The sequence below is a fragment of the Salvia splendens genome, chromosome 12, assembly GCF_004379255.2.
Source record: "Salvia splendens isolate huo1 chromosome 12, SspV2, whole genome shotgun sequence".
Classification (NCBI taxonomy): domain Eukaryota; kingdom Viridiplantae; phylum Streptophyta; class Magnoliopsida; order Lamiales; family Lamiaceae; genus Salvia; species Salvia splendens.
The window spans coordinates 7,212,007-7,223,442 of NC_056043.1; the positions used below are offsets into that span (position 1 = coordinate 7,212,007).

The 11,436-nt window shown below is 38.8% G+C and overlaps 2 protein-coding genes across 4 annotated transcripts; one reads left to right on the plus strand and one right to left on the minus strand.

Annotated features, from left to right (window-relative positions):
• The first annotated feature begins 1,908 nt into the window (after nt 1-1,908).
• LOC121757316 (binding partner of ACD11 1-like) lies at nt 1,909-8,192 on the plus strand. Of its 3 annotated transcripts, XM_042152861.1 has the most exons (5): nt 1,909-2,100; nt 6,717-6,820; nt 6,920-6,995; nt 7,234-7,317; nt 7,395-8,192. In XM_042152861.1, the coding sequence occupies exons 1-5, from the start codon at nt 2,095-2,097 to the stop codon at nt 7,971-7,973; spliced, it is 849 nt and encodes a 282-aa protein (XP_042008795.1). In that variant the 5' UTR covers nt 1,909-2,094; the 3' UTR covers nt 7,974-8,192. The 3 variants fall into 3 exon arrangements, with proteins under 3 accessions (XP_042008795.1, XP_042008793.1, XP_042008794.1); XM_042152859.1 differs by lacking the exon at nt 1,909-2,100 and having other exon boundaries at nt 6,678-6,820; XM_042152860.1 differs by lacking the exon at nt 1,909-2,100 and having other exon boundaries at nt 6,678-6,820; nt 7,398-8,192.
• A 681-nt stretch (nt 8,193-8,873) lies between these two features.
• LOC121758054 lies at nt 8,874-9,805 on the minus strand. Its single transcript, XM_042153492.1, has 3 exons — nt 9,462-9,805; nt 9,322-9,357; nt 8,874-9,234 (listed from the first exon to the last, which is right to left on the minus strand). The coding sequence occupies exons 1-3, from the start codon at nt 9,685-9,687 to the stop codon at nt 9,107-9,109; spliced, it is 390 nt and encodes a 129-aa protein (XP_042009426.1). The 5' UTR covers nt 9,688-9,805; the 3' UTR covers nt 8,874-9,106.
• Between the last annotated feature and the right edge of the window lie 1,631 nt (nt 9,806-11,436).

The following is an 11,436-nucleotide window of genomic DNA, read 5'->3' on the forward strand; positions in this document are numbered from 1 at the left end:
AGATCACACACACACTCACTGTTGTATGAGATCACACAATGCAGAAACACACACACTCACACTTTGAGTATTGAAGATGATAATCTTGGAGAGAAACTGGAAAACTCTTTATTGATAAAACTACTACTACATACACGGTTTATGAGCTATTTAAAGCTCTACAACCAAGTAGCAACTGCTACTAACTAACTACAACAAGAATCAAGAAAACAAGAAGAATAACCGCTACATCTCAGCTAACTAACTGCTGCTCCAACGGCTAGTTTCTCTGGGTTGCTTCTTCCTTCTCGGCTCAAGACCGAACTCCCTTCTCGGCTCAAAACCGAACTCCCTTCTCGGCTAACTAACCGAACTCCCTTCTCGGCTAACTAACCGAACTCCCTTCTCGGCTAATTAACCGAACTCCCTTCTCGGCTAACTAACCGAACTCCCTTCTCGGCTAGTTCCAGCTCAAAGCCGAGCTTCCTTCTTCTGCCTTCTCGGCTAGTTCCAGCTCAAAGCCGAGCTTCCTTCTTCTGCCTTCTTCTTCCAACTGAAATGAGCACTCCATTATTACAATTATAAACTTTAAATATTTGTTTACATACATTATAAATGGTGACTCAAGGGATAAAATAGCATCAACTTTGTCACACACACACCCCACAAAATCTAAAATACTGTAAATATCATATTATCCTATTAATCCTAATTACGATAAATAATAATGTGATTTTGTAGCAAATAGCATTCTAATCAACTACTAATTGATTTATACTATACTCTAAAAAATGAATACAATTTTTTTAAGAGAATAATAAACCACCATAATGTTTAGAATACCATTAACAGCCCAAATCCAAATATTTCGTACTGTTCAGTGGACATGTTTTTAAACATGTCAGCCCTCTATTACAACATGGCCCGTCACTATTCACCAGCATTTGACTGGATGTAAATCTTCCACAGAAGGTGTTATTAATTTCTGACTCCTTCAGATTATTTCAGCATTTGACTACTTTACCCCACCAAACTTGATTTCCCCCAAATTTGAATTCCCCCAAATTATCATCGTCACCCCCTCAATCCATCCCTAACTCTCTCTCTCTCGCGCACGCCTCTCTGCGATCGACGCCGGAGGAGTGGCCGCCATGACCGGGCGCGAAAATTACATCTGTTACATACATCACTCCATTGCTTAACCAAATCATACACATCTTTTCAGAACTGCTTCAAACTAGTAAGTACCCCAGTTTAGCATGTTCCTTCATGCCCATGAAAACCTCCATACGTTGTGGTTTGTCAGCTAATATATTACACAGCTTGTACCTCTGAGCCAGAGTTAATCCATCCACATCACAGAGCTTGTCGAAGACCTCTTGCCTCGCCTTCCCAATATCAAACTCGTAGCCAATTCTTGAAGCAATCACATCCAAGCCCGCTGCTAAGTTTTTCGGAAGTGTTGAGCAGGGAATTTTGAAGAGATGGTGGGGGCTATTTGGTCAGATTACATGTTGGAAGAGGCAACAGTTTTTAAACTAGTCACCATTTCTTGTTCACTGAACATGCAAACTAAATTCTGTTCAGGTGGGGCCCACACCTAATTCAGCCACATATTTATCTCATGGCCATTAAAAAAACCATGAGAGTGAACAGGCCCTTAGTGTACGGCAAGACCACATGTTTGTGTTTTATTATATAGAATATATATTAAATTATATCATCCACTAAATTTGAATTATATTTGATTACTGTACTGTTTAGATAGTATTGAAGGTTTATTACAATATTTTGGTCTGATTGGTAATCAAATATCAAATCAATTGAATTATGAACCTATTTTGTTGGTTAACTATTGAACACAATCAGATATATGCAATGTAGATACGTACATTTTGGGCAATTAAAAAGATTACTGATTTTCGAACACGCGGGCCTCAGTCTTTATTTACACTAACGAATCAACGAATTTTGAGTTGCAATTCAGCTCCCGTCAACGCCCCCATCAATTCAGCTGTCGCCGGCATCTCTGCTTAAATCCCTCTTCAACTCAGCTTCACATTTTTCTTCTCATTACTTCGATTCATCTCTCTCTCTCGCAGCACCAATACCATCATGTCGGTAAGTTCGCGCATCAGCTTCTTCGTCTTGCTATTCTTCTCTTAATGTTTTTTTTCCGGATCGGTTGCTTGCATTTCGTGGTTATTTCTGTTGGATTGTATGTAGAATCGGTCGATCTGTTCGTCTGGTTTAGGTGGAATGTGTTAGGAACTTGTAATATGTAAATCAGGTGCTGATATTAGTGAGGTGTTCATCGGAAGTCATTTTTATGCGACTGTGGTTGTATTTTGGATAAATTTGATGTAATTGCGATTGTAATTGTTGGAATTGGAGATCGGAGCAATAGCAAACTGTAAACAAGAACACGAGGATATACGTGGTTCGGCGTAAGCCTACGTCCACGGGAGAATAACGAATCGATTTACTTCAATCACGATCAAGAACTACAATCATACAACAAGATCACACACTCAAGAACAAGCTACTCTCTCTTCGCATATGAACTCACATCAAACCGAAGACTATACAAGCTAGTTCCTCACAAAGATAGTGTGTATCTCTCACTCTAGCTATTGATTGTTGTTATGATCTCTCAGCTGAGTTTTCTCTCTCGGTTCTTCTCAAATCTCTGATATGGAGCTGCAACTGCTCTTATAGGAATCAACTATGCAGTTGAAACTGCCGTGCAAGTAAACTCAAACTGCTCTTCTCTAATGGCCGTTGCATAACAGAATTTTGAACTCAAACTTCTTGATCACGTGTCGCACACTCCACGCTCGGTTCCGATGCACCCTCAATCCTACGGCTAGGATTAAAACTTGACTAACAAAACAGATCTAACAGCTGCCGGAAACGAGTTGTCATAACAGCCGAGCTGCCGAGCTGCCGAGCTTGACGAGCTTGCCGAACTTGCCGAACTTGACGAGCTTGACGCTTGCCGAGCTTGATGAACTTGCCGAGCTTGGTGCTTGTTATCATCACAAAACTCCTAACAATCCTCCACCTTTTGAGATGATACAACACTTCTTTCGATCACCTTGTTCTTTGTCGATCTCATGTCCGAGTAGCGCCAATCTTGACTTTTCTTGTCAGTATCCTGACTCCGAGAATCATCCCCAGATCCTCCTTTATCACTTCCTTGATCAGCCACAACGCCCCCACCGGACGATCGCCTCCACCGGACGATAAAACCTCCACCTAATCTGAATCTTCCCTGTTCAGAATTGGAGTTGCTGATCCCTAGAGATATCACACATCTCTCATAAGTGATAACCGAATTTCTGTCAAGATTATGCCATTTTCATCGCTTAGGATCGATGCCTGGACCGCTAACGAGCACGCGTCGTCGACACTGCTCTCATGCTTCTTCGCATCCCTCAAATATCTCCTGGTTACACACAGCTCCTACGGCTTTCGTCACGAAACCTCTGATAGAAATCCTCACCTCCCAAATGGGTCACCGTTGTTGCTTCTTCCTTCTCGGCTCAAGACCGAGCTCCCTTCTCGGCTCAAAACCGAACTCCCTTCTTCTGCCTCTAGTATGAGCTCGCCTCTTCTCGGCTTCTAGTACACTCAAACGCTTTTTCTCCGCCTCTGCATGTTGAACACGCATTTCAACCTTTGAACCCAGCTCAGCACGTAGCTCCAAGAATGATAGTTTGTAGAACCAAGAATGATACTTCCGGTCGCAATCCAATTGGTGGATGAGCTCCTCCACGAGCTCCGCGTCGGAGAAGCAATTCTTGACGAATTTTATCTTCTTTATGCGATCCTGGATTGGCACTCTCTGCCGCACCATCTTCACAATCTCCGACATCTCATCCATCAGTGCTTTCACAACGTCCGTAACCACCGCCTCCATCGCAGCGAGGTTCACGGGATCCTCCGCCTTTGCCTCCACCGCGATGATCCTTTCAAGAATCTCAGCAGCAGTCTTCTGTTCCTGAATTTGTCTCAAAACCTTATCACCAAGGTTCAAGATCACCGCACGATAGGCCTTGAGCTGCATCTCAGCCAGCTTCGCCTGTGCCTTCTCATTCAGAACAGGTGCCTTCCCTTTGCTCTCGGGATCGGGCTTCTCCAAGACCGCTGCGCATCCCTTTTCGAACTGATCTCCGACTTCTTCCAACGATTCTCCTCGTTCCCACAGACGGCGCCACTTGTTGGAATTGGAGATCGGAGCAATAACAAACTGTAAACAAGAACACGAGGATATACGTGGTTCGGCGTAAGCCTACGTCCACGGGAGAATAACGAATCGATTTACTTCAATCACGATCAAGAACTACAATCATACAACAAGATCACACACTCAAGAACAAGCTACTCTCTCTTCGCATATGAACTCACATCAAACCGAAGACTATACAAGCTAGTTCCTCACAAAGATAGTGTGTATCTCTCACTCTAGCTATTGATTGTTGTTATGATCTCTCAGCTGAGTTTTCTCTCTCGGTTCTTCTCAAATCTCTGATATGGAGCTGCAACTGCTCTTATAGGAATCAACTATGCAGTTGAAACTGCCGTGCAAGTAAACTCAAACTGCTCTTCTCTAATGGCCGTTGCATAACAGAATTTTGAACTCAAACTTCTTGATCACGTGTCGCACACTCCACGCTCGGTTCCGATGCACCCTCAATCCTACGGCTAGGATTAAAACTTGACTAACAAAACAGATCTAACAGCTGCCGGAAACGAGTTGTCATAACAGCCGAGCTGCCGAGCTGCCGAGCTTGACGAGCTTGCCGAACTTGCCGAACTTGACGAGCTTGACGCTTGCCGAGCTTGATGAACTTGCCGAGCTTGGTGCTTGTTATCATCACAAAACTCCTAACAGTAATGTAGATTAATTTGAGTTCATTTGATGCGATTGTGGTCGTCATTTGGCTGTATTCTACGATGATATATGGATCTGCTAATAATAACTTCGATCTGCTAGGGAACTGGATGTAATGTGTTTTATGTCATTTTCGGATTCATGCTTTGACGGAAAATTCCTTGACCTTATTGCTTGAGTTTCACTGAAATGACTCAATTAGATGTGCATTTTAGCAAGTGAAGCCCTCTTTTTTGGATGTGAGAATCTGGGATATGTTGCTCTTTTAGGGTTGATGAAAATGAATGTGCAGTTATATTTTTCAGGATGGATACCCTAGCAGAAAATTTTAGATTCTGAATTACGATTAATTGCCTTTCTAAATTCAGACACTGCTGCCCATTCTGGAGTTTTTGTATTGCCTCCATACCTTTCAGCATTGGTTAATAATTCATTTAGACAACTGTTGTGCCAACTATAAACCAACCAGCACTAAATTGATGATAGTTAGGGAGATTTGTTCTTAACTTGCATTCCCAAAACAGGGAAGGTATCAGCTGACTGAATTATGTGTAAGGTTTCCTAGGGCCCAAAGAAAGTAACTAGTTAGAAGCTAGTGGTCATGATATGAAAAGAAATTAGTCCAAATTAAAATACTTGATAAGGCAGTGTTATCAAAGGTTGTATTATTCATTGGATGGGCACAACATAGATGTTACCATGTGAATTAATTTAGGCAGAACCATCAAGCCATTATTAATGGGATGGGAATTGGGAAAGATGTTACCAAGCAGATTATCTTTCAAAACCTTGAAAAGTTTTTAGATAGTTCAGATTCAAGTCCTTCAAATTTTCAACACGGTGCAGATTGACTCTTTTACACCTCTAGTAATGCTGTATTCTCTAGTATTTCTGCACCCTCTCCTAATTCTTCTGAAAGCATGTTCTAACAGTTTTCTTTGTATCTTATGCTGTGATGGACCAATGAGAATCATCAGCAATTATAATTTTGGTTTTAGTTGATAACCAATGGTTGCGCAAATGTAAAATTTGCTTCTCGTTAGCATTATGACTTATATTATTATTCATTCATGGCACCTATCAGTCATGAGTGTCCTTTGGTAAGACCAATTTTAGTTATGAAAAAAATATTACACGGTAACACAGGTATAGGATACTTAAAAACTTGAGCAGGAACAGAGCATTGGGTGATGGACAAAAATGTATATGCAAAAGTACACACAAAGTTTTGAACTACATTTCTATGCTGTAGCTTTTTTAAATATAAACTAGTGTTTCATCAGAATGCTCTGTACTTCTATAAGGTGACCCATGACAGAATTTTACCACTTTAAGAATAAAAAAGCTGGCAATAGCTCATTGAAAGGCTGTTTGGCCTTTTCAGTCAGTTTCATAGATGTAATGCATATGGTCCTTTTCATATTACTACTTGTTAGTTATCAGCTGAAGATGGCGAGTATATAAAACTATAGCTTCCTATCGTAAAAGTATTGGGAATTAAGTACTCCACAATCTTTGAGTTGGTAAAAAATTTCTTAAATGATTAACCATTCATGTATAGGAATCCACAATGAACTGCTCAAACAAGTCAATGGAAAAGCCCAACTAGTCACTGTTTTATAAGCCATTAATGATAAATATTCATTAAACAATATATATCCTTGGTTTAATGAAATATTGCTTGTGACCCAACGTAAATGTGACCTAGAATAGGTAACTCCAATGCCAATGTGACATGCTATATGGATGGTCAGCTCTTGGGTATTACTTTCCTGCAATTTGGGATCACATGTTTCTCTAGAACCAATTTACTAATATGGTTTACATTTTTATGTCCCAGATAAAAACCGTCAAGGTCAGCAATCTGTCTCTTGGAGCATCAGAGCGTGATGTTCACGAGTTCTTTTCTTTTTCTGGTGATATTGAATACGTCGAGATGCGAAGGTTACATTAGTTTAATCTAGTGCTTTCATACCTATATGTATGTGGTGTTCTAATGTGTTAAAAAATACTCATTGACTTAAATGGCCTACACTTATGCAGTGATACTGAGCGATCTCAAATTGCATTTGTTACCTTCAAGGATGTGCAGGGAGCAGAGACTGCAATCCTTCTCTCGGTGATTCTCTCTCTCTCTCTCTCTCTCTCTCTCTCTCTCTCTCTCTCTCTCTCTCTCTCTCTCTCTCTCTCTCTCTCTCTCTCTCTCTCTCTCCCCTTGTGACCTTTGTACTTTCTCTATCTTTCCATAATGTTGTATCTAGACTAACCAGTAAACACAGGAACAAGCTATTTTTATCCATCAATTTCTTCCACAAGCATGCCCTTTTATTTGTTATATCTTCTTTCTTGATTATCAGGGTGCAACAATCATAGACATGACTGTGGAAATTAATCCAGAGCCGGATTACAAGCTTCCTCCTGCTGCTTGTGCACCACCGCTGGTAATGACTAATGCATTTGCAACTTGTGTACTCTGTAACTACATTACATAAAGCCTTTTTTAACCTCCCACAAATAGCAGCAATCAGACAAAAAAACTGGAGGGGGGTCTGAATCTGCATTGCAAAAGGCAGAGGATGTTGTGAGCAGCATGCTTGCAAAGGGTTTCATCTTAGGTAAAGATGCTGTTAACCAAGCAAAATCTTTTGATGAGAAGCACCAATTGACCTCCACAGCAAGTGCCAAAGTTTCGTCAATCGACAAAAAGATGGGGCTGACTGAGAAGATAGTGATTGGAACTTCCATTGTGAATGATAAAGTGCGGGAAGTGGATGAGAAACTGCAGGTTTCCGAGAAAGCAAAATCAGCATTAGCTGCAGCTGAGCAAACAGTTAGTAATGCTGGATCTGCTATTATGAAGAACAGATATGTTCTTACCGGCACTACATGGGTAACTGGTGCTTTTAGCAAAGTGACCAAGGCTGCTGGGGAAGTTGGCCAAAAGACAAAGGAGAAAGTTGGGATTGTTGAAGACGAGCAGAGAAGGAAAATGGTGGATGACTTCACGCAGGTTCATTTATCAGAATCTCCTAAAGCTTCTGATTCAGCAGAGCTACATCCTTCCAAGCCTGCTCCTGTACAAGGTTTGATTCTCTGATTGGCGTCCTAAACACTTTCGTGATCCTTTTGTTGTGCCTTCTGGTTCTGATTCTGAGAATAGGCTGAAATGGTGATCTTCATTCTTGAAGGATTTTGCTTCATTTTATATGTCGAAAGAACTCTGATCCGTGTCTTGTTTGTTGCTTCATACATATATACACATCAAGTCAAAATTGAAAATATCAATAGTTGATGCATGGACTAGTTGATTCTTGAATTGATCTGTTGGTTCATTTTATTTCTTGAATTGATTTGTTGGTTGTGATTTTGGTGCAACTACCAGAAGCCATTTCATAAAATAAAAGTAATTACGAAAAAAAGAGAAAACAATGCACTACTCAGCATTTTGGTACCTAACTTGTGCTCCCTCGAAATTTATAAGATTCACCGAAAAATCAAGATTGATTTATTTACTAGTAGTATATTGCAATTTTTGAAAGTCAAATCTATATTTAAAAATCGAGTCAAAGGCCCAGATATGATTCTATGATAAATACTACTCCATTTGTATTTATAATTACAACTGGCAAAGTCCAACCGCACCACGAGGTTCTGCTACTGAGTAACGGTCCTATTCCAGCTGTTTTCCATTTTCAAACCCTATCCTCTTTATTTTCATGTTTGACTATGCTTTTGTAAAAGAACAAATCATAATATTATCTGAATATTTCTTTATCTCTTTCCAGCAGCTTCTTCCGAAAGACACGTTATCATATCATAAATTTCACTTTCCTAAGCTAAAATACTTTATCCGGAGTTCTATAATCCGGATTAAATATAAGTACTTAATTCAAACAATGAAAAATTGACACCATGAGTCCAATAAAACAATTGCTGTCGTTATACCTAATGAATAAAACAGATCACATTATTGATCATCAATCAATAAGCAGAAAAGAGATTCCAATATTAAACAACTAGTATTTCCCTTGTCTTTTCATATAATGTTGCTCTCAAATTATATCCACCTGCATAGAAAATTTACTGTTCATACTAGATAGGCACAACGAATAATTACACGTGTACAAATAGTTATAATCGCCAATAAATTCACAGTAGAAATTAAGACGACAAAAAAATGCCACCGACGGTAGTCAAAATCAAAATCCACATGTTGTAAATTTGTCACGGCTAAAAATGAGGGATTTTGCGGTGGAGGCGCCGCTGCTTGGCCTCCTGCTTCAAGTTCTTCAAGCTCCGCACGGCCAATGTATCTCCTTTCTGAATCTCCAATATTCGTAGCAATTCCGAAATATTTTCTACACAAATCAACAAAATTATTCAGCTTTGAGCAAACTAGCAAAATCGATCGACCATGGAAGGAGAAATAAGGAATTGATGCCTACCAGCAGGGTCAGAAATGGTCTTCACGCCATTGAATTCTGAACCAAACAAAAACAAAAGTGTATCAAAAAAAAAAAGAAAAAGCAAATTGATGAAATGTTAATTGAAAATGTAAAAAATTAGGAAGGAAGAAGAGTAATACCGTTGAGAGAGGGGTTGTGGGAAGAGAGATAGAGAATGAGGAAACAGAGGAGGGTGAGAAGAGGAATGAGGTGAATGTAGGAGTGAGGCGCGGCGGTTTTGGGGTTGAGCTTCTTGAGCTCGCATTCCTCTCCGTAGACAGCAGTTTGTGGTGAAATTGAAGAAGATTGGGATTCATCTTTCAGGAGCTTCGAAGAGGGAGAAGAACCCAGTGATTGCCTCTGCATGTTTTAGAGTGAGAGAGAGAGAGAGAGAGAGAGAGAGAGAGAGAGAGAGAGAGAGAGAGAGGTTGTTCTTGTTTTTGTTGTGAGAGCTATATTTGTTTTTGGTAGGGAATTGCTGTAACCCAATGTATTTAATTCGTCCCATAAAATGTTATCGATATATACCTATATATTCTGCATACATTGTCTTGTTATAAATTGCCAATCAATAAATTTAGTTGGATGTCGGTATAGTTGTTATGAGTAACAACTTAATAAATCAAGTGTGAATTAAAGAACTAAATGTAAATGGAGTATAACAAAATTGAGCTTTTATCTAGGGTTACTCTATTAACTGAAAATCGGACCAAAGTACTTTAATTATATGCAGTATTAAATTAATAATTCAAATTTATGTATTAACAAATCCTAATTAAATTTAACATGGCTTAGAAATTTAGAATATTATGTCTACATTGGATGCAAACAATTCTTTGTCTTGAAAATAAAATGCGACATTGGGCAGTTCGAACTGTTTTTTATTTCTCTGTTAAAAAGGCAAAAAGAGGCGTAATCAATAAGGGTAAAACGAGGGTCCATATAAGAAATTCCTTAGCTTATGGTCTAAGCTAAATTCAATGAGTGACAATGTCACTAGTGAATGCATTATAGAGTAAAACAACGAGTATTAGGCTGAAAGTTTTAAATAAAATGAACCAAATCGTAGTTTAATTAAATGCAACCGTGTGACTCTACATAAAATGCGCGCACAACAGCGGCTAATTTCTACACCATTTTTTCAATGCATGAAATTTTAACTATTTTTATAATTGTAATACATGTTGCTCAAAACGAGGTAGCTAGTATTTTTTAAAGAACGATTCGCTCTTTGTTCATTTGTTATAGTGTCGAATCAAGCAGAAAAAACATACGTCTCTTCTTAACTTCCAATTATGGTGTAACTCTTGGAATTAGAGGGTAACTTTATTCCATATAGGGGGTGTTCGGTTGCCAAAATTAAATCTCATGATTAAATATGTATCATGTTTGGTTCATAAGATTGAACCCTACAACTTAATCCTAGATGGATAGTCTCATGATAATTAGTCATAGCCTCTCCCCTTCAACTAAAATAATCCCACAACTTAATTCTAAATGAATAGTCTCATGATATTAGTCATGGCAACCGAACGCCACCATATAGTACTAATATGATCACATTTTAATGTAATGCAAACTTAATGCCGTCAAATTTCTAAGAAATAGCGGAATGCTCATGTAGTATGCCCCATCAAAGTCGTTGCACTTGAATAACGATTACATCTTAATATTTTTATTTGCGCAAAAATATGCTTGATATGCTAAGTTTTTTGGTATAATAATAATAATTTGAAAAATTATTACCTTTATCTATGGTATATGTTACATTTTGCAATTTCACAACGTTTGATGTTAAAAGTCTCGCATTTCTTAAAATTCTCATGTAATCTAAATGAGACGGAAATATAGTAGTAATATACTAGTTGTTATGAAATTGGGGCACAACTGAACAATTAGCAAAGTTGAGGGACTGTTATGCAATATTTGTTAATTTCAGTTTTGAATTTCCCTTCCAATTTTTGGGAGTGTTAAAAGGTGAGAGAGTTTGTTAGTTAGTTACATCTTCATCATTTTGAGCTGAGAGAGAAAGAAATTTTCATCCGTGAGAGCTCAAGTTCTTCCACATATTGAATAAACAATCTCCATTGATTCTCATATACTCTAAGTTCTTGT